At 52.4% G+C, this 27234-nt stretch overlaps 1 protein-coding gene across 13 annotated transcripts in view; it reads left to right on the top strand.

Moving 5' to 3' along the window:
• The window catches only part of CTIF (cap binding complex dependent translation initiation factor), a 322983-nt gene that overhangs the window by 151268 nt on the left and 144481 nt on the right, over positions 1-27234 (top strand). For all 13 annotated transcript variants that reach the window (XM_086372398.1, XM_086372394.1, XM_086372402.1 and 10 more), the window contains one exon: positions 26656-26732. In XM_086372398.1, coding sequence (XP_086228524.1) covers positions 26656-26732 — 77 coding nt within the window. The remainder of the gene's footprint in view (positions 1-26655; positions 26733-27234) is intronic.

Genomic DNA, 27234 nt, shown 5'->3' on the forward strand with positions numbered 1-27234 from the left:
CAGAAAAGTTGCAGAAATAAGATACAAAGAATTTCTGTATACCCGTCACCAAATATTTCAGAGTGTTAACATTTTACCAGGTTTGCGTTATCAGACTTGCTACATAATTTTCTTGTTTTTTTTTCTTGATGGTTTGAATAAGTTGTAGACATTGTGCCACTTTATTCCTAAAAATACCTCAGTGTGTAGCCTGCCAGGTTCCTCTGTCCATGAGATTTCTGAGTCAAGAATACTGGAGTGGGTTGCCATTTTCTCCTCCAGGGTATCTTCCCGACCCAGGGATCAAACCTGCGTCTCTTATATCTCCTGCAGTGGCAGGTAGATTCTTTACCAACTGCACCATCTGGGAAGCCCCATTTATTTATATATCTTGGCTTATAGATTTTTATGTTACTCTAGGATTATAATCCACTACTATTACTTATTTTGATGCTCTGTCTCAGATTTGGCCAGTGGGAGCCCCTTCAGAATCATGTCTAGGTCTTTCTGAAATGTTCTCATTATTCTTTGAATACTTCCTGACTTGCTGGCACAAAAAGTTGCTCCAGGCTTTCTAGGTGCTTTCTCTGCCCAACTCTGGAATCCATCGTTATCCACAGAGCCTAATACTTTTTCATGGACGTTTTTTTAGAAACCCAGAACCAGGTGCTAAGTACGCTCATTGCTACTGGATCTCCTTGTCTCCGACTCATTTTCCTCTCCCATTTTCTGAGAGCCCCTGTCCCCAGGTCAGAGCTTCTCTTATTCAGCTTCTCCAGGAAATAAAATCTTCTGGCTGAGGGCAGGGACTGAAGGCTACTTACTTGGCCGTGTCGGGGTGCAGAAGGACACCTGGGGTCCTGTATTCAGAGTTCCGCTATTTCCTCCCAGCACCTGGACCCTGCCCTTTGTGGTCCGTGATACCTCCAAGCCCTGAGCTCCCTGAAGGAGAAGACTCAGTACATTTTTTATCAGTATCCCTCTCTGCTAAGTCACCTGCATGTACTTTCTGTCCTCCTGAAGTTTGTCGAAATCTCTTTCCTGTTCTCTGTGCTTCTGTGGGTTTATAACTTTTTTCATTGATGAGAGAGGGGGAGCTGAAGTAAGTGCACGTCTCAGTCCCTCCTGGTCGAGTCAGAAGTCTAACTGGGTTGGATTCAAATCATCAGGGAAAGAGGGGGAGCGTTGCTGTCAGAGATGCTGAGCTTAAGGTGCTTGTCAGGGGCACGGGGGGTGGCAAATGTGGGCACAGACATCTGTATCTGGGAGGAGAGGGGTGAAGTGCCCCGGCCTCTGAATCCAGGCAGGAGGACCGGCGGGCGGCTGACGCCCTGGGTGTGTTGTCACCGGGATTCGAGTATAAAGGGGCAGCAGGATGTAGCTGAATGTCCATAAAGAGGTTCTTTCTTTCCTCTGGTTCAAAGAACTCCAGGAGGGGAGACACACAGACACACACACACAAACTAGCTTATACACACACACACTAAGCTACACACACACTAGCTTACACACACACACTAACTTATACACACACACTAGCTTCTACACACACCCACACATGCTAGCTTATACACCCACTCACACACACTAGCTTACACACACACACTAGCTTATACTCACACATGTACTAGTTTATAGACGCACACAGGCTTATACACACACACACTAGCTTATACACACATACTAGATTACACACACACAGACACACACAAGCTGTCTGAGGGGCCAGGGAAACTCTGCTTGGATTCAGACCTTAGAGAGATGCTCACTCCCACATGAGTACCAGGAGCCCCCAGGGTAAATGCAGTCTGGGACCAACCAGGGATAAGCAGCTCAGGATCCCAGCCACGTGCTGCGGGCTTTGCACTTGACCCTTCCCGTGGGAAAGACTTCTCCCCAGCAGGTGTCCAGGGTCCTGGGAGCAGGACCAGAGCCACACCTGGGACAGGGCCAGGCACGTGGTCAGAGCTCAGTAGGTCACAAAGCCATAGATAGTTGCTTGGATGCCAAGGCAGACGTGGGAGCCCACTGTGTGCAAAGAGAGGGCGACGTGGCCTCTCATAGTCACCCCTGAGAACCTGCTGATCATTGCTGGCCTCTCTCGTGTGGAGCTGCGGAGTCTCTGCTCTTTGAAACGGGACCGCCTCCGCGCCCGATGGTAGACTGGCTCTCGAGGGACTCACGTAAAGCGCAAGCTGTCCCCGCCTTTGGCCGATTGGCATTTCAACAATCCACGCGTTCTGCAGTTCCTGAAAACCATGTGTGTACAACTTCTGGTTGCTTCAGTCTCCTTGCCTGGGAGTTCCTGCTCATTTCTGGAAATGTTGAAATAAGCAAGGATGCCCTAAAGGACAGGCAGGGCAGGTTTTGCACCCAAGTGATAAAGGGCAGCGCCCTGGAGAGCCAGCCGGGCTGGTGGAAGCCTGGTCCGTGGGCACCTCTGCCAGTGGCCTCTCATGTGAAGGGTCAGAGCCCCGAAGGGCAGGCGCTCTGGGTGCACCCTTTCACGTGGAAATGCTCCATTTTCAGCTGATTGCTGGCAGGATTCGTCCTATTGACAGCCTGGGACCTCAGGCTGTGATGTGGGCACATCAGGCTGTGATGTGCAGGATAAAACTGGGGCTGGTGGGGCGGAAAAGGTCAGAAAAAGGCAAGCTTTGTCCCATCCAGAGGAGGATGGGACACTGAGGATGGGGATTTGGACCAGCTGGAGAGACCCCCAGGCCACCTGGCTGCCCTGCACCAGTGCCGGTGTGAGAGTCAGTGGTGGGCTGGGGGGCGAGAGTCGAAATCTCTCCCTGAACCCAGACCTTGGAGACCACCTGGTCAGCACTCTAAACCACGAGGAGAGGGTTCTCAACCCATCGTGCTCAACTAGGAAGCCACGCCCCCGGGGGCACACAGATCTGGATCCATAGGCCACTGCTCTTCTTGTACACGCTGCAGCTGCATTTCTGAGGGATTCTAATGATGGGTCCTTGTATCAGGCTCACAGGACGGCTGTTTAATAACTGCTTCGAGAATTTCCCTGGGGATCAGCATCAGTAGGTGTCTCTGAAAAGGCTTCATCACTAAAGTGTCTGCACGTGAAGCATTCTGTAGAGAGGAAATTAGAAAAAAGAAGAAAGGAATGGAAATCACAATCAGAGCTTCCTCTCCACCCCTGCCTCCCACCCCCGCCATGCATGAACCAGAAAGGCAAGGCCGCGAAAGCTGCTTATGGTGACCTTGACCCCAAGCCAGGCGCTCCCCGTGGCCCCCCTCCTCAGCTCTGCCGGGTCTGAGGTGCAGAGAGACGGAGGGTCAGAGGGACACAGGGCACGCCAGGGACCTTGATCAGCGCCGTGGAGAGGTGTTTTTAATGTGTCCTCTGGGCATCCCACACCGGCAGCAGCATTGTGTCTCCTTACTGTCTCTGTTTTATGCTGTTGGGCAGGCCTGTAAGGCCTTTTTTAGCCCTGAAAGATGGCTTTTCGGAAGGTGCACACGGCCCAGCCACTAGCCACCGTGGCACTTCGTGCAGATTAGAGAGCTGAGTTCCTTCCTCTACGCACGCGACAGCCTCTGCCTGAAATGATCAAAAATGCCTCACATCGATGAAACCAAGAGGATCGTCCCCCTGAGTTGCGCGAAGCTCATATAAGCAGCAGCTCTTCCTTGTTTTAAGCAAATTTCACACCCAGAAGCCTGAGTTGAATACCCTGGCCACTAATTCATTTAGTAGAAAGCCAGACTTTGAGTTTAGAACATTTCCAGCTAAAGGCAACCTCCCTTGGAAAGAAATTATCTAACAGTGCAGAAGGCGAGGTGACCCTTTCTGTTTCCTCGGGAGGAAGGAGTTCTGGCCATGGAGTGTTCTGGAATGTTACAGTGTTAGTCCTGAAAGGAGCCTTCCGGTCGTCTAGTCCACCTCCTTTCATTTTGCAGTTGGGAAGATTGAGGCCAAGGAAATGTCCCTGATCTGAGCACAGGGCTGTGCTCCCTACACCCCACCCCGCCCCCAGGTCAGAGGTGATGAGCTGAAGTCTAAAGGCTGTTGTGGGTCAAGGGTCCCTGTTCTTGGAAGAGTGAGTCCCGCTGACCGGGAGGGACTGGATGCAGAAGTGATTGGCAGAGAGGAAAAGCTGTTGCCATGTCCCTCAATTCTTCTGAGCCCTGAGCAGGACGCTCGTGGAGTGCCTTGACCCTCTGCTGAACGATGGTCATCCACTCACCACGGAGATTCTACTCATGGGAATGTTAGTGAGATCTGATCATGCATGTCATTAGTGACATGAATTAGTGATTCCTTTTAAGGAATTTATTACAAAGATCCTCAGCAAAGTTGGCCGTAAGAAGCAGGCGTTCTGAGAGCAGACTCTTCATAGTCCTGGCCGTCTACCCTGCTTGGCCCAGTCAGGGCACAGTGACTGGTCAGGGACCACTCACACAAGGAGCAGTGGTCCCTCTTCCAACTCATCCCAGTGCTCACACACACACATACACACACACACACACATTATTCTTAACATGCTAAAAATGCTGGGAACAATTCATTCCAGTGCTTGACCTTTAGGGCAGCTCAGTGACCTCTGGGTCATTATTTTGCTTCAAAGTGTACCCTGTGGGTCAAAGCAGAAACATTTGTTTGGCAAGAAAAGAGAAGATGTTCCTTTATGTGGCCTTTCCTGGCGGCAAGAAAAGGGACATTGTTCCTGCAGGCTGGTGTGTGGTGTGGTCAAGGAAATGCATCACCCCCCCTCCCCGTGAGGTCCTTTCAGGACACCCCAAAGGGCGGCAGCACCAGTGGCTGGCCACGTGGCTCAGGCTGGCCGCTCAGGTTGGGCAGGATGTCCACGCACTGGAGGAGAGAACCTGACCGGTGGAAGACAGAGGTTCAGACAAACCGGTGCAGTGGGCCAGGGGCCAGGAAGGAACCTTGTGGGTCCCTGGGGAAACTTAGCAGGCCACCTCTCTGTGTTGTAAGAAGAGAAGATGCGAAGATGTTGGGACAGAAAATGAAAAGTTTGTCACTAGCAAGAACATCATCTTCCTTCAGTCCTGGCACTGAAGGTGTGAAACTGCAGTTCCTTCTCTGCAAAGTGGAGAAGACCTTACTTTAAGGTCTCTGAGATGACATGCTGCCCCGCCCCATCAGTCCTTGCTGCTTGTTAGAATCAGCTGGGGAGTGCTTAAAATATACCGCTGCCTGGACCCACCGTAGACAAATCAGAATCTCTGGGGGTGGGTCCTGGGCATCGGTCGTTCTTACAGCTCCCTGGGTGCATCTGACAGGCCACCAGCCAGAGGATCTGTGCCCTAAGGTATTGAGGGTGGATCCCATTTCCCCATCCCGTATGGTGTTTGCATCCTAGAAAAGCAAGGGGTTAACCAGGACTTGATCCAAACTTACAAAACCTTTGTCTTCTTGATGTTACTCACACTCGGCCATGCATAATGCTCTTTCGTTTTCTATCTTATGAGGATGTAGGATTCCTCCAGAGGAGGGATCTTGTCATATTTGTTGTTGTGTTTCTCAAGACGATGCTCTGTCCTCCACTCCCACCCCCATCCTTCATCAAAACCAGCCCATTTTAGTCTTAAATATTTGTTGGCTCTTCCTCCATCCCCTTTGTCATCCCCCCCACCAAGTTCCTACATTAGCCGTTGTCACGTCTTAAGAATTGTGTCGGTCTCCCCAAATCCATTCTTTCCAATGCCTCCAGCATGATCTAGACCAGGGGTCCCCAGCCCCTGGGATCTAATACCTGATGATCTGACGTGGAGCCAGTGTAATATTAGTAATAGAAATAAAGTGAAAGAAAGTGAAAGTTGTGTCCGATTCTGCAACCCCATGGACTATACAGTCCATGCAATTCTCCAGGTCAGAATACTGAAGTGGGGTAGCCTTTCATTCTCCAGGGGAACTTCCCAACCCAGGGATCGAACCCAGGTCTCCCGCATTGCAAGTGGATTCTTTACCAGCTCAGCCACAAGGGAAGCCTGAGAATACTGGAGTGGGTAGCCTATCCATTCTCCAGCAGATCCCTGACCCAGGAATTGAACGGGGGTCTCCGCATTGCAGGCAGATTCTTTACCAACTGAGCTATCAGGGAAGCCATAAAGTGCACAGTAAGTGTGATGTGCTTGAATTATCCCCAGACCATTCCCCCACCTTGGCCCCCTGTACTGTATGTGGAAAAATTATCTTCCATCAAATTGGTCCCTGATGCCAAAAAGGTTGGGGACCTCTGATTTAAGTCTGCAGATGTAGCTGATTTACTGTCTGCCTAAGTCTTCCCCTGCCTCCCCTGCACACGTAGCATCACGCTCCCTCCGTGCAAGGCCTCCCCAGCCACCCTCTCCAAGCTCGATGACCTTGACCAAGTACCTGACTTGGCCGTTTCCTCCTATCTAGACTGGGGATAATTAAGTCTCCGCCCTGCCGCCACTGTCTCGGAAGGCTGTCGTGGGAATTAAGCACAAGGGTCACTGAGGAGGGACTCTGAAAGCTCTGAGGCCCCAGTCAGATCTGAGGGTTTCCACGAGAGCCTCAGGAAATAAGTGTTGCACACGGCAGCTCCCTGGGGCCCCCTGTGCTCATGTTCCTTGTGAGCACGGCAGCCGTGGAGGGGGCGCTGCCGGCTGGTTCCCTCCGTGTTTTTGTAAAGGGAATCAGGTGAAGGAAATGTCTTGGAATAGACAATCTTCCTAAACTCCCCCAAAATAACCTCAGTGGAAACAATTGTGGTAACGTCCACTCTGCAGTTATTGTTTCAGTCCGCAGCAATGGGAACAATCTCCCGGCCTTTCCAACTCAACTGGGAATCAGCTGGACTTCCAGGGGCCTGGAAACAAAGGACTGTGCTTTGAGGGCCTCTCTAGGTCTTCAGGGCCCACTGGGGCTGGAGGCAATCCCAGGGTCTGTGTCCAGTGTTTCTTTTCCTCCCAGCTTCCCCTGGGGAGTTTTGTTTGCTAGAGATTTTCATGTTTTCCCATAGGTAACCTTGGGGAAGTTACCTCCTGTCCATCTGAAGACTTTAGGAGAACACTTGGGCTCTAGCTTTTCCTCCAGTGAGTTAGCCCCGTGCCCCAGACTGGAGACCTCGGGAGGCTCGGGGGCTCTTGCCCACCTGCTCCAATACAATCAGCACCTCCTCTGAAAGTCTGCCTTGATGTTCCTCCCTCGCCCTGCTCACAGGTGCTCCTGTCCCCAGTCCCCGTCTGTTCTTCTTACCGGTCTCTTCAAAGCGTTGTCCTAGCATTTTCGCCTAGTCCCCTCTCCTGTCACCACCGTCCCCGACTCCGAGCACCATGCAGCTCTTCGCTGGCCCATGGGAGAAAGTCTGAAACCGTCTGCAGGGCGTCCATCGTCTGGAGTCTTCCCTCATGACCCTGAACATTCTTGTCATCTGCCATCTTCTAGGTGTTGCCCCCAGTCTTCCAGGACAGCCCTGTTTTCTTGGCATTTTGTCCCTTTTTGAAAAGCTCAGCCTGTTAATTGTGTGGCTAAATTTGATTTAATTTTCTACTTTTGTTTAAAAAAAAAAATCATTCTGACCTGTTCTCCTTATTTCTGGCTCACCGTGCATAAAGACCAGCCTCCTCCTCGCCTCTGTGTGCTGAGTCCTCCTTACCATCTCTCTGCTCCAACTCTCACACCCCTCAGGTTCCCTGCAACATCAGTTCTCGAACTTCATGTGCAAACAGCATGCAGATCTGCTTCACGTCAGATTCTGATTCCGTAGGACTGGCCTGAGGCCAAATTCCTGCATCCCTAACCAGCTTCCAGGTGATGCCAATGCTGCTGGTCCGTGGACCACACTTAGAGTAGCAGGTCTCAGAACCATGGTTTTCGACTTTTGCTGCACGTTGGCATTACCTGAGTGGGTTTTTTTTAAAAGATACCCATACCAGTCTTCTACCTTCAGACAGTATGATTTTATCGGCGTGGGGTACACCCCAGGCTTTGACGTTTTTTAAAGTCTCTCCAGGTGACTGTGTGCTCAGGTGTGGCAACTACTTATTACGTTGTGTGAACATGGCTAAGCCTGGTATGAGCTTGTCCCAGTTTTCCAGGGCAGCCCTATTTTCTTGGCATTTTGTCCTTTTCGGAAACCTTGGCCTGTTAATTGTGTGATGAAATTTGATTTACCTTGTCTCCCTGCAGAGACTGTGTGCATGCATGCATGCTAAGGTGCGTCAGTCGTGTCTGACTCTGCAAGCCCATGGAGTATAGCCCACCAGGCTCCTCTGTCCATGGAATATTCCAGTCAAGAATATTGGATTGGGTTGCCATTTCCTACTCCAGGGATCTTACTGACCCAGAGATGGAACCCGGGTCCCTTATGTCTTCGACACTGGCAGGCGGGTTCTTTACCACTGCCACCTGGAAAGCCCACATAGACTGTAATTCCTTCGAAAGCAGGACTTGGTCTTTTTTTTTTTTTTTTTTTTTTTGAGAATTGATTATTGACTGATGGTTAAATATTAGGCCCCCTAAGTTTGTTTGTTTGTTTTAATGATTAAGCAGTGTTAATAGAGCTCATACTGCCATTAGGGAATCATACTAGATGTCAAGAGGGAAACAAAAATAAGAAGGTCTTGGATTTTGCAGAGCCCAGTGAAATCTACACAGCACCAGCCCTGGCAGGGAGTTGCCTGCCTGGATGGAGTGTTTTCAAGGGCTCTGGATATGTTTCCTCTTCTGCCTCCCCCATCCGCGTCCCCACCCAAGAGGAGAAAAAGAAACAAGTTCTCCCTCCCTGGTCACTTATTCCAAAAGCATTGCCACTAATGTTCTGGTTTCCCTTTCGGTCTGAGGCAGTGGTTGCTGACCTGACCATGCTTCAGAACCATCTGAAGAGCTTTGAAAATCCCCACTGCCTGGGCTGCACCCGAGTGTGTGTATCAGAGCTTCTGATGGGGCCTGAGCCTCGGGAGTTTAAATCTCCCCAGGGGGCTGTCCGTGAGCCTCCAGGGCTGAGAGCCACTGACCCAGGGTTCTTATTGACTGAAATGTAGGTAACACTCCAGTTATCCTCCTCTGGGGGTGGAGGGGACTGAGTTTGTCAGAGCCTTTCCTGAAAGCAGGTTCTGATAGCAGGAGGGAAGCAAACATGGGGATGCCAGGCACCTGTCGGACACGAGAACTCAGCACTGCATCATGGGGAGGCCAGAGAGGGGAGACACGCTGCTACAAAGGACGCTTGGCCACCCAGCGTTTCTCTAGAGCAGGGCCACCACATCATGGTCTGTGCACCGATTTCCAGCCCCTACCAGTTTCTATCATCAGGTTGTATTGGAACACAGCCGCCCCTTCGTGGCTGCTTCTGCTGCACACTGCAGCACTGAGTAGCTGTGACAGAGACCATACAGCCTGCAGAGCCTAAAATATTTAATGACCTGGCCCTGCACAGAAAAGATTTGCCAACCCCTGCTTAGAGAGTTGATCCTGCATGATCTCCCTCTGGACCTCCCAGGAGGCTCAGTGGTAAAGATCCACCTGCCAGTGTAGGAGACACAGATTCGATCCCTGGGTCTGGAAGATCTCCTGGAGAAGGAAATGGCAACCCGCTCCAGTACTCCTGCCTGGAGAATCCCGTGGACAGAGGAGCCTGGTGGGCTACGGTCCATGGGGTCGCACAGAGTCAGACACACCTGAGCACGGCATGAGTCCCTCCTCTGGACGGTCCTGCAGTCTGTCCATCAACACAAAGGCTGGGCATTTCAAATACCATTTCTTAAGACTCTGTAATGCTGTAGTTGCTCTTAAGGCAGGGCAGGGTGTCCTCAGAGATGTGCTGAGAGTTAAGTCCTGGCAGGGCTAAGTTATGGCTTCCTTCTCTCAGCCTTGGGGTGACGGGCCTTGGGTGGCCAGTACTGTGGGCTGCCACCCCGGTCCCAAGCAGCCTCTGTGGGTTCCCCCAGGGGGCCATACCAATGTCACTGTGTTCCCGATGGGCTGTGAGGTGGGAGGGCTGGGAAGCCCCACACCAAACCTTGACAGATTGAAGAGGCTGGAGCTGGGAATGGACTCCTTTCCTGCCCGAGGAGGATGGAGTCAGGGGAGGGGCTGCAGGCATGAGCTCTGTAGATGGAGGGAGGAAGGGGATGAGACCTGTGCTTGACCAGAGCCCTCGCTGCAGAGTCCTGTGTCCAGGCTCGCGTTACCCTCCTTCCTTCTGCAGCCACCACTGTGCCCCTGAAAGTAGGTCAAATCGCTGTCTGCTCCAGAGGCTCAGAGGGAAAGAGATACCAACTAGGTCATCAGAACTGCTGGTGCCTGGTGAGCCAGCCGAAACCAGTGGCCACCCAATTTAAGACAGCCCATAAAGACTCTTTTATGTGGCAGGGAACCCTTAATGGCCCACATCCACACAACAAAAGGTCAGCCCTGCTTTCTGGGAATGGAACAAGTAATTGAATTTCTGAAATGGTCCATTTCCTGTAGTCAGAGAGAGGTATAACCCGTGTCCTTAAAGTATTCACTTAAAAAATTAATAAGTTGGAGGCAATTATTTCTTTTACCGAAGGTATTTGCCATAGGACTTAGAATTTCCTAAGATAGTGAAAGCACAATTCTATACAGAAAAATTTTTGCATGCCAGCAGATTTTTAGGAACTCGTTTCTATCTGCTGTTTTCCCATCTTTCTTAATTAGGAACCTCGGTAAGACCGTGTTCCTTAGACTTTATCATTTTTGATGGCACACCATCAGGGAGGTCCATTATTTTTGCACGATACCGATCATATTAATACTTAGTGTGGCAGCTTTGCTGTTAGTGACTTAATGTGGAAGGAGGGAGAGGGAAGAAGCAAGAGCCCACTAACAACAACCCTGTGAATTTATGCTATGATGGGGGCTTCTCTGATAGCTCAGCTGGTAAAGAATCCACCTGCAATGCAAGAGACCCCGGTTCAATTCCTGGGTCAGGAAGATATGCTGGAGAAGGAACAGGCTATCCACCCCATTATTCTTGGGCTTCCCTGGTGGCTCGGCTGGTAAAGAATCTGCCTGCAATGTGGGAGACCAAGGTTCGATCCCTGGGTTGGGAAGATCCCCTGGAGAAGGGAAAAGCTACCCACTCCAGTATTCTGGCCTGGAGCATTCCATGGACTGTGTAGCTGCATAGTCCCTGGGGTCACAAAGAGCTGGACACGACTGAGCGACTTTCACTTTCACTTTCCCATGCGGTGATGGTCTGCAGAGTGAATCCAGGGAAAGCCACTCGTGGGCCAGCCCCTTCCATGGCTCGTTGAAAACCCCGCTTGTTCGTGTTCTCCTTCCGTTAGCCAGTGCTTGCTGAGTGCCCGCTCTGTGATGTCGCTGTGCACAGTCCACTGGGGTGGCACCTGGGGGTCTGCAGCCCTGAAGTTCTGGATCAGCTCCTGCTTGGTTGGCTCTGGGTCTCAGATCTGTGGCTCTAACGGGCATTCTGTTACGGATCCATCCCAGGCCTCTGAGTTAATGTCCCAGCTTCACCCACCACACACTCGCTGTTTTTCATTAGATCTGCTGTTAAATCTGCTTAATCTATCCTCCCAGCCCCCTTTTCCTCTCCTGTAGAGAATGGATAATAATAGCATCTCCCTCTCAAGGTTCTGGTGAGGTTTAAATTAGTTAATACATGGGAAACTCGGAACCCTGCCTGCCTCCGTAAGTGATAGACACTGTTATTATCATGATCGTAGCTCGAGATCCTGGCAGATATAATTTAGTTCCTTCTATGGTAAGAAGACTTTTTGAATACCATCCAGGAAAACGGAATTGCTCACTCAGTGGAAGGGAGCATATTTCTCGGGCAGGACTGGAGGGGAAGGAAAGACTTCGCAGGCTCACTTCCCCTCATTGTTGGCCCAGCTCATCCACATGAGACTCTAGCCCAAGGATGCCCTCGCCTTGCCCATCTCCCCATCTCTTCCTTTATCTTCTTGCTGCCTGGAGCTGGCCTTGGAGATAGCCAGTAGAGCCAGTTGCCAACAGCTAAGGAGTGTAAAGTTATGACCAACCTAGATAGCATATTGAAAAGCAGAGACATTACTTTGCCAACAAAGGTCCATCTAGTCAAGGCTGTGGTTTTTCCAGTGGTCATGTATGGATGTGAGAGTTGGACTGTGAAGAAAGCTGAGCACCGAAGAATTGATGCTTTTGAACTGTGGTATTGGAGAAGACTCTGAGAGTCCCTTGGACTGCAAGGAAATCCAACCAGTCCATTCTGAAGGAGATCAGTCCTGGGTGTTCATTGGAAGGACTGATGCTAAAGCTGAAACTCCAATACTTTGGCCACCTCATGCGAAGCGTTGACTCATTGGGAAAGACCCTGATGCTGGGAGGGATTGGGGGCAGGAGGAGAAGGGGACGACAGAGGATGAGATGGCTGGATGGCATCACCGACTCAATGGACATGAGTTTGAGTGAACTCTGGAGTTGGTGATGGACAGGGAGGCCTGGCGTGCTGCAGTTCATGGGGTCGCAAAGAGTCGGCCACGACTGAGCGGCTGAGCTGAGCTGAAGAGTGTAAAGGCAGGGGCTCTCTCGAGTCTGAGCTGTCTCCCACACCTGTTCTACCTTTCACGTCCCCGCCCCCAACCATTTGCGGCATCAGACAAGTGGAAGGTTCTTGTTGCAACATGTAAGATGCTGTTTTGGACATGAAACTAAAGGCTCTGACACGGAAGGTCGGGCCCCGAGGTCTCCCCTGGAGTCCCCTCGGCTGTGCCTGGGCTGTGGGTGTGGCTGTCATCCCAAACTCCCCTTCACCCCGGTGCTTTCACACCAGGCAAAGAGCACAAATCCAGAGCAAAAAGCAGGAGTGGCCACTGACCGGGGAACACCCCCCCGCCCCCGCCCACCCATCAGTGCCTGCCTCCCACGCAGTTTGGGCCAGCCTCTCTCACAACTGCCTTGGACAGGAGAAGCTTTGTTTTGAGTCTCTTAAGGAAACCGGGTCTGCCTCCTTGGAGCCTGCCACCCAGTCATCCCCCTGCCGTAGCAGACTGGGACTCCTGGACTCTCTGCAGTGTGTGATCCCTGCAGATCGCAGTCCTCCGCTGGTGGGACTGACCCCTCTCAGCCTGTCTGGCCTCAGCTCTGAGGACCTCAGGGTCACTCGGGCCCTGCTGTCTCTGGGCTAGGCTGGGCACAGGCACACCCCCACTTGAGTCCAGTAAACTTGTGTGGCAGGACTGGCCAGATGTTTCTCTGTATTTCATCTCCTTTGACTCCCAGCATCTCATTTAATCCTCACGAAGGATGTAGGTTTAGGCTCTCCATTTTAGAGCACAGGGGCCTGAGGCTCAGCGAGGGGAAGCAAGCCCCCTCCTGCCTGGCTGGCCCTGCCTCTGGCCTGCTGCTGGAGTTGGCAGCAGTGAGACAGCTGTCACAACCTAGGTGCCTGTGGGACCGATCCGTGGGCCTTGAGCACCCACAGTGCCATCGTTTCAGGGCAGGCCAGCCAAGGAACAGTAACCGTGGTCTTCAGAGAGCCTGCAGTGTAACCAAGGATTGGGCGGTCCACGTCTTCAATACCTTTTCCATTTCCACTAACCACAGGGGAGTTGCTGAGCACTGGGCCTTGTGCTTACAGATCAAGGACCAGTGAGGCAAGGGAGCATCCTGGCTTCTTGCAGGGAACTCGTGCCTGGTCGACAGCCGCAGCTTATGGGTCCTGTGCCCATGGGCCACCTGTCTGTTGGCGACCACCTGTTGGTGATAGATAGAATGCAGGTGGCCCAGCTCTGGTCCATTCAGGGCTGTCGGTCATCTTAACTTTTCATCCAACAAGCAGTCATGGAAGACTGTGATGTCTAAGCCAGTGTGGGGCCTGTGGAAGTGAAGGCAGCATGGCCCCTGAGCCCCTGAAAGTTGGCAGGGTGGCTAGAGAAGCAAGCTTGCTAGCAGCTACCTAGTCTGTTCAGACACCTGGCTGGAGTGTTAAGAAGAGAGTGTCCGATGTGCTGTGTGACCACACGAGTTAATTCCCCTGGGTGTTAGTGTCTGTGCTGTAGGGCAGGGGTGGGTGTTTATGCCAGTGGCTCAGCCTCTTCTGAACGCAGCCTGGGAGCTCAGGACGTGGCTGGCTGGTGGACACAGAGTGACCTCGTTCTAGGATGGCGTTACTTGGGGTTTGGCCTGCGGCTTCCCTGCGGGCTCTAAACGGGTGTGGATGGAAAGTCAGGAAGTCTCAGGGCAGGGTCTCTGTGTGCACATGGGGTGCTCCCCAGCCTGGAATTTCAGACTGTGCCCTAAAAAGGAGGAGGGCCGTGGGGGTGTGCAGAGGATAGGAGCGCAGTTGGGAAACTGCTGGTGCTGCCTATCCTATGGTTCAGTTCAGTCACTCAGTTGCGTTCGACTCTTTGCGACCCCATGGACTGCAGCGTGCCAGGCTTCCCTGTCTATCACCAACTCCCAGAGCTTACTCAAACTCATGTCCATAGAGTCAGTAATGCCATCCAACCATCTCACCCTCTGTCATCCCCTTCTCCTCCTGCCTTCAATCTTTGCCAGCATCAGGGTCTTTTCCAATGACTCAGCTCTTCACATCAGGTGGCCAAAGTATTGGAGTCTCAGCTTCAGCATCAGTCCTTCTAGTGAATATTCAGGACTTATTTCCTTTAGGATTCACTGGTTGGATCTCCTTGCAGTCCAAGGGACCCTCAAGAGTCTTCTCCAACACCACAGTTCAAAAGCATCAATTCTTCAGTGCTCAGCTTTCTTTATAGTCCAAGTCTCACATCCATATAGGACTACTGGAAAAACCATAGCTTGGACTAGACAGACCTTTGTTGGCAAAATAATGTCTCTGCTTTTTAATATGCTGTCTAGGTTGATCATAACTTTTCTTCCAAGGAGCAAGTGTCTTTTAATTTCATGACTGTACTTACCAATGCATTGATTTTGGGGCCCAAGAAAATAGCCTCTCACTGTTTCCATTGTTTCCCCATCTATGTGCCATGAAGCAATGGTATCCTTATCCTTACGCCTATCCTTATACGTCAGATGATCTCCTTTTATCCTCTTGCTAGTCCTCTGAAATACTACTTTTTCATAGAAGAGGAAAATAGAAGCCCTCAGGAGGGTGGGGATCTAGCCAGGCTCCCACAGTAGGTGGCAGTGATGGTATTTAAAGCCAAACCGATTGACTCCGATCTCTGCCTGATAGCCCCGAATCTGTTGCTTAAAGCACCTGAGACTGGCTCTGCAAACCCTGGGACAGCCACCCCGCTGCTCCTGAGTGCTCCTTTGTCACAGTCTCCTGTCCCGTTCCCCATGTCACCAGACCAGCCAGCTTTGGCCCAGCACTGCGGATGCAGAACGACGAACCATTTGCTCACAGGTGGCCTTGAAGACGCTCCCTGCACAGTGGAACTCGCCTCAGGATCTCAGCGTCTCCGGCAGAGGTGTTTGGGGCAAAGGCCCCTTCCATGACCCACCGAGGCCCTCACTCTTACTGTATTCTGACCACTGCCCACTTATAAAATGAGCCACGCCAGAGTACTTTCAGGAGAGGCCAGAACAAAGCCATTAAGATATTCCTCCTCGTAGCTTCCGCTGGGGCCTTTGCCTTTCTGGTTCTGGTTCTGTTAACTTCAGAGCCTTCCAGTAACTCGAAGGGTAGTCTTGGGCATCCCTTCCTTCCTCTACCGGTTCCTTGCCCCATGGGTGTCTCTGTGACTTCCCTGGGTCTGGAGTAGTAACTCTGCTTGTGTATCTGTGCTCCCGGTGGCCCGGGGACTTCTTTGGGACACAGGAGGAGTCTGGGTTTTCCCTGTCTGTGACGTGCCGTGTGCTCACCGAACGTGGTGGGTATCTTGTGTTGTAGAGTTCTCACTCCTTCTCCAGAATCCGTTGTTGCCTCAGTTCCCAAGATGCTTTTTCAGCCTCCCCAAGGACATAAAACTACTCACAGCTTTCCTCCCTGACAAAGACTATCACTTGCCCTCAGAGACCAGAGCGTGAGTATCACTTGGTCTTCTCTTGAGTTTTAGTTACTGGTATTAGTACTAGGATGAGGAGGAAATATATAATAGATGCTAGTTGTCCAACAATGACGAATGGGGAAGCTTTATGGGCTTTTCCAGGGTTTGGGTCTTATCTCTGTCATGGATGCACCATCCAGTTAGAGACCAGAATTCAGGCCACTTATGTCCACAGGTGCCCAGGCAACTTTCCCAGAGGCTGCAGAGCAGACCCTGTGTCTTTCCCATGATCACTTGCACCTGGTGTGTTTCTAGAGCACCTTCCTGCCTCTGGTCTGCAGCAGCAGGGAGCTATTGCCCTTTCAGGTTAGCAGCACTTCCAGGACCCCCAGTAAAAACCACTTATCGAGGATGTGGGGAGCATCTGGCTGCCAGCTCCATGCTCATGTGGCTGTCCCTGCATCAACAGGAGCCCTGGAGGGGGGATGGTGGTGGGGGATGCAGCTAGGATTCCTTCTAGACTCTTGGTCCTGGGCTTGTCACTTGGATGAGATCCTGAGCCACTGGGTCTCACATGGTCTTCAACTCAGAGAGGGTTATAATCACCATCCAACAGCCCTCCCTGTGCAGGCATGCATGTACACACACACACACACACACCCATCACAGGAGTACCTTGGTTGCAAATGGGAAACTGATCATGGTTGAAAAAGCAGGACTTTAGTAATTGTTTGCTTTACGTTTTATACCGCATAACACAGACACAATTCCCTATCATTTTTCTGTTAGCTTGAGGTCCTGTCTTTGGCATCAACATTCTCATCTATTTTTTCTGTTCACTCAGAAATTATCAAGCCCATGTCGTTTGTATTTGGTGTTGCCCAGGGGATCCTTCCTGACGTGGCTGGCCACGGGAGGGTCAGGGACCCGCATGTTTACTTTGCTGGACTTCATGGATATGCTAAGATCAGCTGGGGCAACACCTAAAGTTGCATCATCTGAACTATTTAGGACTCTTCTGGTCACACGTAACAGATCCCAACTCAAAATATATTTAAAGATACGTGACGCAGGAGGTAGGAAGAGCAAATATTTTCATCCTCATTTTTCACGAGAAGGAGCAGAGGGCTGGGTGAGATCACTGCCCACGGGTATCCCAGTCAGGCAGCCGTGCTGGAACCCGGGTTGCCTAAAGGCTCTGTGGGGTTTACTAGTCAAGTTACGAGGCTGTTACAGTGAGAAACCCAACTTGAAGGAAAAAGGAGGGATGGGTTTTGTTAGCTCAGGACATCTAAGGAAGGCCACGTTCCAGCAACCTGACCTTCTGTAACCGCACCCCTGTACAGGCTCAAACCCCCGCCTGCTGGATGAATGCTGAGGGTCCATACCCCAAAGACCTCTCCACAGGCAGAATATTCATGTGCAGTAGACCCCGCTGGGCTTCCCAGGGGCGCCAGTGCTAAAGATCCCAGCTGCCAGTGCAGGAGACATGAAGAGACCTGGGTTTGATCCCTGGGCTGGGAAGATCCTCTGGAGGAGGTCATGGCAACCTACTCCAGTATTCTGGAGAATCCCCATGCACAGAGGAGCGTGGTGGGCTACAGTCCATGGGGTCTCACAGAGTCGGACACGACTGAAGCCACTTTGCAAGCACGTGTGCACAGACCCCACTAAACCCTGACCAGAGAGCTTTGCTTACGCTCCTTTTCTGGAACAACGTCCAGGTCTTGTGGAGCCAACATCCAGTCTTTCAGAGTGGGTGAAGGGTAGGTTTACAGTTCAGGGTGCAAATGGGGGGCGGCCAGAGGCAGGGGGTGAGCGTTGATCGCTCAGAGGCAATCTCTGCACCTCTGCCCTGTTGACCTTTATCTGTGTTTTCATATTGGGACTCCAGCTGAGGTATTGTTCTTAAAAGGGTCTCTGCTGATTAAAACAAATAAATTAAAAGAAAAATTAGAAGATCACGAACTGAGACATGAGTTAGCCTGCCCGACCCCCACCTTTTTTTCTGAAACAGGTCAGCTGCTCTGAATAGCTGTGCAGCCTGGAGATTCCAGGAATTTTAGAAACATTACCTGTTTGTTTCAGCTTGGACGTGACCCATACATCCTGCCCACGTGGAGCTTGGTAGGATAGCTTCTTAGAAGCTATGAAAAAAAACATGACCCCAGCAAGAGGAAGGCTCCACTGTTGAGACAAACTCATTGTCAGGGGAGCTGTACTTGGTATTTTTATGGCCCCTTAAGTTGCCAAGTGCTCCATTTCCTTTGTACTGTTTGCCTTCGGGATGTCTCCCCATGTTGGGCTGGAGACGGAGGGCCTGCGGAGCCCAGCTGGCTTGGCCTGAGCCTGTCCTGCCTCCGTGGGGCTCCAGCTCCCTGGGCTCACCCAGTGGCTGCAGCAGAACCAACATCCAGTTCTTCTGGGTTGCTGTCCATGGCACCCTCCACTCCGGGTCATCTGGAATTTTCTGGAGAGGAGGAAGCCATTAGTTTCCAGGCGTTTCAAAGCATTCTCGGGAGTGACAAGTGGGACTGATACTCAACCTCCGGAAGAAGAGGAGGGGGCTGTGGTTTCCAAGAGGCCAGGATGGAGATTCAGTTATCCAGGAGAGATGGATAACCAAGTGGGCAGGTGTCTGGAGAGGGCGGGTCTGGGGCCACAGGGCTGACCTCTCAGGACACTGCGGTGTGCTAGGAAAGGCAGCCAACGTGTAGGAAAGAACCATGTTCTGCATGTCCTGGCAGTGGAGTCCTGTCGCCCTGTATGTATTTCTGGCTGGAGTCACCTTGAGGATGGCTTTGAATAGTGTTGCACGTGGAGCCTCTCGCCGCCCCGTGGCCTGGGCCAGGATCCTCAGCCTTGCTTTCCAACCCCGCATGTCCCAGCTGCACCAGCTCCCCCTGAAGGCCTGTCCAGTCGGGCAGGGCTGGGGCAGGCCCCACAGTCGGGGTGGGATCTTCACGCGGCGGGAAGAAGCTCTCTTGTCTTTGTGTTATGCACTTTCCCTTTGCAAAGAGCTGGTGTGTGAGAGAGACAACAGATCCGTGAGAATAGGTCTGGATGATTTCTATCAGACCCAGGTCCGGGGGGTGGTTAGTGGTCAGAGGTCACAGGTCACGGGAATATCAGGAAAGTCTCCTTTGAGGAGAAAGTGGACCTGGAGTTCCGTGAAGCTTCCGGCCGTGGGACTGAGCTCTGTGTGGCCCTTCAAAACCTCATCCCGCAAGACTGAAGGGGAACCAGGCAGAGCAGTGACCGGGGGCCCGCACCCACCAGCCCGTGGAGAGAGGGCCAGGGTCAGGGCGAGCTCCCCTGGAGAGGTGGGGGACAGAGGCCTACCGATGGAGCCGTGGTCAGGTCGTCTCAGAAGTTGCGGGTGCAGCAAGGGTGAAGGGGGTGTGCGGGGCCTGGCCCCCCGCCCTGGCTGACTTTGGAATCTCAGCCCTGGGTGAGGCACCGTCCCGGAGCCCTGCCTCGGGGCCGAAGAGGTGGAGAGGTGTGCTGTGTGCTTGCCCCACCACTCCTCTTGGTATTTCCGTCCAGAGACCTTGCTCAGTAGAGGCTCAACCAGCTTGAGGCTCCCACCCACTTTTCCTTCCCTTCTCTTCTTCAACAGATACTTAATTAATACCTACCTGAGCCCGGAACCCTTCCAGGGCTTCGTGCACTTGGTCCAAGAGCCAGATGGGTCCTCGCCCTTTGAACTCACCTGGGGGTGAGGTTTAGGATTAGGGGGCTCGTCTGGCAGCCTCCCAACCGGGACCCGGGTCCAGGGCACCACCAGGTGGCCAGGGAGCAAAGAAACTTGCAGCCTCAGGTCTCCTGCACTCAAGGTGTCTCCCTTTTTCCCTCCTGTCTCCTGGTCCCTCCAGGTAAACTAACCTGGAGGGTGGGGCCCGGCCAGGAAGCATCATCCCAGAGTCAGGTCACATGCTGCCTGTCCTGTAGGAATTTTGCATCTGTCATTTCAAAGAGATCAGGATATGTTGTGAAGGTTGAAACCTGGGCAGCAGACTGAGCTGTTGGTTTGATAGGGGGCTGGAAGACTGCCCCCAACCCAGACTGAAAGTGTCTGGCGAGGAGCCTGGCATCCCACCACAGGAACACCCCGTGAAGTTTCCAGAATAGCACCGCGTGGGATCAGTAGCGCTTGCTTACCAGGGAGAATCAGATAGACTCAGGGACCTCCCGTGTCAAACAGGATCTCAAAGGAGAACCTGGGGATGCTGAGAGCGCGGGAGAGGAGGCCATCGGGCAGGCCCTGAGCTGTGGACGCCTGCCTGGGTGGCTGTGTAGGATTGGGACAGGAGGGCCAGGTGGATTCGTTCCCTAGGGCTGCAGGAACACAGTACCATCAGCTGGGTGGCTGAATGCAACAGACATTTGCAGTCTCACAGTTCTGGATACTAGAAGTCTGGAGTCAGGGTGTCAGCAGGGCCACCCCCCGCTGCCCCCGGAAGGCTCCGGGAAGAATCGTCTTTTGCCTCTCCTGGCTTCAAGTGGCTGCCAACAATCCTCACCCTTTTTTCGGTTCAGAGTTTCCCCCCTCCAAACATTACCCCCATTTTCACACAGCTTGTGTCTCAATCTCTAAATTCCTTCTTGTAAGGGTCATTGGGTTTAGGGCCCACCTTAATATTTAGAATGACCTCATCCTAACTCCATCCTATTTGTGAAGACCCTGTTTTCCAAATACGGTCTGTACCCACGTGGGGACTCCAGCTGGTTTTTGGGGGGCACCCGATTCTGCCCGCTGTAGGGGTGAAGAGGACGGTACAGGTGGCACCGTGCGCCACTGCGGTCGGGAGCCCATGGAACACCAGGTGCTGCCTCCCCCTCCTGCAGTGCCGGCTCGTTCTAGACAACCCACCTGTGCTGCGGGTATTGCTGGCCCACAGGCTGAGGTCCTAACATACCTTCTTCTCTTCCATCATGCGCCTGTCCACCCATTAGCACTCAGCTCAGGGAGCACCCCGGGTGAAGGCCTCCCTGCCCCTGCCCCAGGCAGAGCTGCCCGCTCCCCCCTCACGGCGGCCAGAGACCTCCGTGCACGCGGCGGCCTGCGCGTCTGCGCTCCCCCGAGCTCCCAGGGCTGGAACTGGGGCTCTTCGTTCTGCTATTTCCCCTCTGATGCGCCTGGCACGTGGTTGCCCTTCAGAGCTGCTTCGGTGAGGAAGAACCAACGATGGCCAGATGGACTGATGGACTGATGGGTAGTTGGCAAGCGACAGAGGCGTCTCCCCTGACCACCCCCACCCCTGCGGCCCTCATCCCTTTATCCTGCCTGGTTCTGCTCCATAGGATTTTCCATCATTGATCATATTGTCTATTTACTTGTTTTTCCTTTCTCTCCTGTCATTAGAAGGTGTGCTCTGTAAGAACAAGCATTTGCCCATTGCTTTTCCGCTAATGTATCTGCAGTGTCTAAAACAATGATATTTGTAGGGTGGGTGGATGGATGGGTGAGTGGGTGGATGGGTGAATGGATGGATGGGTAGGTGGGTGGGTGGATGGGTGGATGGATGGATGGGTAGGTGGATGGGTGGATGGATGGATGGGCTGGGTGGATGGGTGGGTGGGTGGGGAGTGTGGGGCATGGGGGAGGGGAGCTGTGGCTGGGGGGATGTACATCACTCTTATCACAGAGTCAGCTGGTCTCAGCGCCACCCATCATACGTGTCGGCTTGCTCAGCGTGCTTGCATGACCCTCAGACCCAAGATGCTTGTTTATAGCTGCCGTCTGAGGGCAAGGCCCCTGTATTCCCAGTCTAGGGTCAGCAGCTCTGCTGCACCTGCCTTAATCCCCCAGAAATACCTGCTGTCCCAGGTTGTGAGGTCTTAGCCTCAGCCTGCCTCGGGATGGGCGGATTTTACATTAATGGGTTTCTGCAACCCGAGCAGTAACATGGTGCCCACAATGCCACATCCTAGGCCAGTGCTGACCTCTGGGATGGGAGTGAATGTGTGCGTGCGTGTGTGTGTGTGTGTGTGTGTGTGTGTGTGTTTCACGTGTCCTCTGCTTGAGCTGCATGCAGAAGGAGTATTATCTTCCCTTCCTCCCTGGAGAGGCTTGGTTTATATAATCTACTTGTCTCCTAGGCCTGCTTAGTTATTGAAAGTGCTCAGAGGTTAGACAGAGGGGAGCTGCAGCCAGGTCTCAGAGCTCAGGGAGAAGGGTTCTCAAGCGGAGAGGTGGAGGAGAGCAGGGGCCAGGGGGGTCCAGGGAAATGCTGCAGAGGCCCGCCTGACTGGCTGAGCAGACTCACACACCAGCTGGTGATCCAGAGGCTGCTGGGGCTCTTCTTCATTTGCAGGGGTTGGGTGGGGGTGGTGCTCATACCTGGACTGATGTCCACCTGGGGCTCTTTCGGAGCATGGGATAGAAGAATTTATTGAGTAAAGAAATAGAACAAAGGCTACTGTGTACTCTTAAATGGTCATTCTGACCTGATAAATTTCCCATTCTCCGCTCAAGGGGTACATTCTATTAATATCTAAAGAGCAGGGAGAAATCTCTGGTCTAAAGCCAGAGCCCCGTTGTCCCTGGCCAGGCCTGGGGACACCAGTTCATGCTGCTCTCCAGGTTCCTTACTGGTCCTTCCTGTCACTGGATGCCGGTCCTGCACATACCACCCTTTCCAGCCCTTTTGTAGGAACTGTTTTAGGGCAGCTGCTTCCTAATTGAATGGGTGGGGGGGCAGGTACATTTTTCACTGTGGCTGGATCTTTCTTTTTTAAACACTTGTTATTCCCTCTACCTGGAAAATTTTTTCCACCTTTTAAAAATTAGGATATAATTCACATGCCATAAAATTCACCCTTCAAAATAATATGAGTGAATGGTTTTTAGTATATTCATGAGGTTATGCAACTGTCCAAATTCCAGAATGTTTTCATTACCCCCCAAGGAAACCTGGAGCCCACTGGCAGTCGCTTCCCATTCTGCCTCTCCCCAGCCCCTGGAAGACACTCATTTACTTGCTGTGTTTGCACATTTGCCAATTCTGGACATTTCGTAAAAACGAAATTGAACTGTATGGGGATTTTTGGTGATTAGCTTCTTTCCCTGAGCATGATGTTCTCAAGATTCATCCATGCTGCAGCCTGTATCAGAATTTCCTTCCTTTTCATGGCTGTGTAATAACTCCATTGTATGGAGCCATCACATATCTATGCAGCCATCAGTTAAAGGACATTTGATTTGTTTCCATTTTTGGCTGTTATGAATACTGCTGCTTTGAACATTCACATACAAGCCTCATCTCTCACTAGTGGCTTTGAAGAACTTGGGCTAGCCTGGGTCAGCAGCTAATCTGATGGCAGGTCTTAGCTAAACTCACAGTCTCCCTCATTCTTCCTCTTTTGGCCTCGTGTTCGCCTCTCTTGACACCCAGATGCCCTTGTTTTGGAGGTAGTGGGCAGCGTATTGGGTTGTGTGTGTCACGTGGTACCCCTGCCAGTTTGAATCTGAAGAACAAAGGGGCTGATTGAAGAAGGTCCTCCAGTGAAGCCTGTATAAATACAGTGCACCCCGTTTTATACAGGACGGTTTGAAAGTTCTACACAGGTGCCCCAGGCATTCATTCATTTATTCACCATGGTGCCAGTAGGCCGGGGCCCAGGCGGCCTTGTGGGTGGGGCCAGTCCTCTACAGCACTGGCCTTGGGGTGCTCCTGGGGAAGGAAGACCTCAGGAGTGCAAAGCTTGGTTCTGTCACTTTGTTCAGCTGATTTCTGGTCTCCCACTGGGATCCACCAGCTTTAGACCAAAGAGAACACAGGCAGAATTCCTCCACCCTTTCCTAGCACGCTGCCTGGTCCCCACACTCTCTGCTCATTCCCTCCATCTTCCCTAACCTGAGCTTTCTTCACTCTCTTCCCCATTAACTGCCTCCTCTGGACTCTGTCTGCCAGGACTGGGGGCCTGAGAACAGGAAGCAGAGCAGCCTTGCTCGTCCTGATGCACTCAGCTCAGCCCTGAGCAGAGAGGGTCAGCGTGATGGGAGAAATGGTGATGGCGAGGATGGCAGTGACACCACCAGCGATACTGACTGAGGTTCGCTGCATCCTAGGCACTGCTGTACATTCTTTACATGTTTATCAACACAGTTAACCCTCAGAAGAACCCTAGGAGGCAGATGCTATTATTATCATCCCCATTTCACAGATGTGAAAACTGAGGCACATAGAGCTTAGGTCACCTGTTTAAAGTCACATAGCCATCAAGAACTGTGGCTCCAGAGCCCAGACTTTTAACTATTCTGACATTTTATATAGATGCTGGGAAAGATTGAAGGCAGGAGGAGAAGGGGACGACAGAGGATGAGATGGTTGGATGGCATCACCGCCTCAATGGACATGAGTTTGAGCAAGCTCCAGGAGTTGATGATGGACAGGGAAGCCTGGTGTGCTGCAGTCCATGGGGTCATAAAGAGTCGGACACAACTGAGCGACAACTGAACTGAACTGAACTGAACATTCATATTAGTGATTTGGAGGCAATGGAAGAACACAGAAGTCAGAGTAGTGGCTTTGTTAGAAGCCCTGAGTGGTCCTGCCTGCCCCCCCGGGCCACACTGAGTCCTGGCAGAGAGTTGGAACCCCATGAGTCTGGGTCACCAGGGCAGCTCCCCTCTGCTACGGCCGTGGGGAGCGGGGAGGCAAGGATGCAGCTCAGAGCCCAGGACTCTGGAGCCTGGGCAGGGGAGGCTGGCCCCTCGTGAGCTCCTGGAAGGCCAAGTATCGGGACAGCTCCCTCAGCCCGACCCCGGGGCCCAGCTCTTCGTCCAGGCCTCCGGCTTGAGAGGAGCCTCGGCTTCCTGCCATTGTCTGCGCTGGGCCCGCCCAGTGTGTTCCTGCGCTGACCTGAGGCTGGGAGGGAGGGAAGGGGCCAGCCCGGGGCTGGGTCAGGGTGGGAGAGGGGAAATGAGAGGGGAAGACTTGGTGTTTTTCCTTGTTTGTGTTTTGTATTAAAGAAAGCAAATAATATCCTTTGAGAAAACCATTAAACAAAGCACATCCTCAGGTCGCAGGGCCCCATTGTGGCTGTCCGGCCGGAATTCATTCATGCCTTCTCGGCCGATTGTTGGAGGCAAGAGACAGGCTGTGAGGGAGGGACCGACAATATAAATAATGTAAATTAAATAAAATTTGAAGTGTGCTGTTCGCTCCCTGGACTCAATGGGCGTCTTAGGGCCAGCGTCTGAGAGGCCAGGGTCCCTGTGTCCTCCTGAGTCTGTTGTCCCCCCAGCGCCCTCATTCCCGCTCCAGGAAGCACCTCGAGGCTGACGGGGTTACCAGAGTCCAAGGCTGATCAGCCCTGTGGTCAGGGGCAAAGCCCAGAGAAGGCAGCCCGCCAGGACCCTCCACTGTGGAGCCCGAATCCAGAGGGTGGCATGCACTGTCCCCATCGAGCGTCTGGGCCTCAGTCTCCTTGTCTATAAAGTGCAGCTAGGGGCTCGCTGGACTCTCCCTGAGCCCTCTCTAGCACACTGGGCCTGTCACACCCTCTGACCCCTGCACACCCAGGGCCCTGTGGGCAGCATAAGGACCACGCTCAGGCTGTGCACTCTGCATCACGACCCATGCCCAGATGTCCCGGGTCCAAGCCAGGCCACTGCCTCCCTGCAGACCGCCAGCCTTAGGTACGCTCAAGCCCTCCCACCCTGCCCCAGCCAGACCATAATAGAAGGGCAGTACTTTCCTGTGTCCCACCAGAACACACTTTCCTGGGGAGAGGGGAATAATAAGAAAAGAGCTGGCTATCAGCTCACCTTCTGCAAATAATTCTGCCTGCTGCCTGGCATTTTACTCCCATCAGCCCTGCATGGTAAGAAAAGGGTTTCTCTCCAGCCTCGGTGTAAATATATTGGTGGCTCAGGTGGTAAAGAATCCACCTGCAATGCAGGAGACCCAGGTTCGATCCCTGGGTCGGGAAGATGCCCTGGAGAAGGGAATGACAACCCACTCCAGTATCCTTGCTTGGAAAATCCCACGGACAGAGGAGCCCGGAGGGCTACAGTTCATGGGGTCAAAAAGAGTCAGACATGACTGAGCTACTAACACTTCTCTCCAACCTTGATGTAAACATATATATACATAGTTGTTATCATGATGACAATATATGCAAAAGACCAACCTTAAAATTTCCCACAATTTAACATTTAAAAAGATATTAGCTATTTGCATGTTTCCCCTAAATGTACCCCAGGAGTATAAGTAACAAGGATCTTTGGTTAAAAAAAAAAAAAACTGCATGAAGCCTTCTGGACTAGGATGAGGAGAAACCTGGATCCTGGCACATTCCATCTGCATGAGGCTCAGGGTTTGCAAGGAGGCTGTGCCTCCTTGGTCCTCTCCACAGCTCAGAGAAGATAGTCACATTCCCCTGGTGTTAGGAGGCCTGATGTTAGAGGGTTAGCTTGTCCACCATCAGATTCCAATCTGATTCTCTTGCTAATTCTCTGCCACACCTTGCACACCCTCATCCATCTCTCCTGACCTGAGTGTTCTCATTTGAATGGCTGGATTTGACAAAGTCTAGGGACCCCCCTGTTCTTTGGTTCTATGATTCCACCATCATCACCTGGTGGGAAATGCATAGACTCAAATATTCTCCATTTTTCAATCTGGATTTGGCGGTCAGAGCCTAGCCTTTCCAAACTCTCGGTTTCATTTTGTTGTTGTAGATGTTGTTGTAGATTAGTTCAGACCCGGAAGTTCTTTGCTCTCTTTCAGATTTACTGACGCCCCTCTTCCTCCCCCAACCACACAGGGCTACCACCCGATGCCCCACGAGGTGGAGATTGCGCACACGAAGAAGCTGTTCCGGAGGAGGAGAAATGACCGAAGGTAGGAGACTCTCGATCGCCAGCTTTGGGTTTTCTTTGCCTCTGCCAGCCCTTGTGTAGCTGCAGTCTTGGCCTGCATTTTGCTTTTCTGGTCACTAGCTGATACAATAAGAGGTGACGTGGCTGCAGTGGGGTTGGTTACAGGGTTGGGGGCGGCCCCAGGATTGGATCCCTGCAGGAGTCCAGGGCAGGTTTTGCAGTTGAGGAAGAGGAAAGCTCTTTGCACCAACTGGGCAGCCACAATAGCAGTCCTCGGGGGACTCTGACCTGCCGGAGTGTGTTTTGACACATGGCCTCCAGGAGGCTCTGGAGCTGCAGGTCTAGGACTCTCTGTCTCTCCTCCACCCGGTCCCTGGCCTGTGCTGGGCCGGGCTGTGACAGCGACACACAGATCAGCAGTTGCACACGCTGCTTCTCTCGAATGCCCTCGATGTGTCAAGGGGGCGGGGGGGGGGGGGGCTGTCTTAAACTAAGGCAGAAATTGGAATCTCCCCTGGGATGCA

Source organism: Bos grunniens, chromosome 24, assembly GCF_055505025.1.
Source record: "Bos grunniens cultivar Pamir isolate PY7600 chromosome 24, Bosgru_T2T1.0, whole genome shotgun sequence".
Lineage (NCBI taxonomy): Eukaryota > Metazoa > Chordata > Mammalia > Artiodactyla > Bovidae > Bos > Bos grunniens.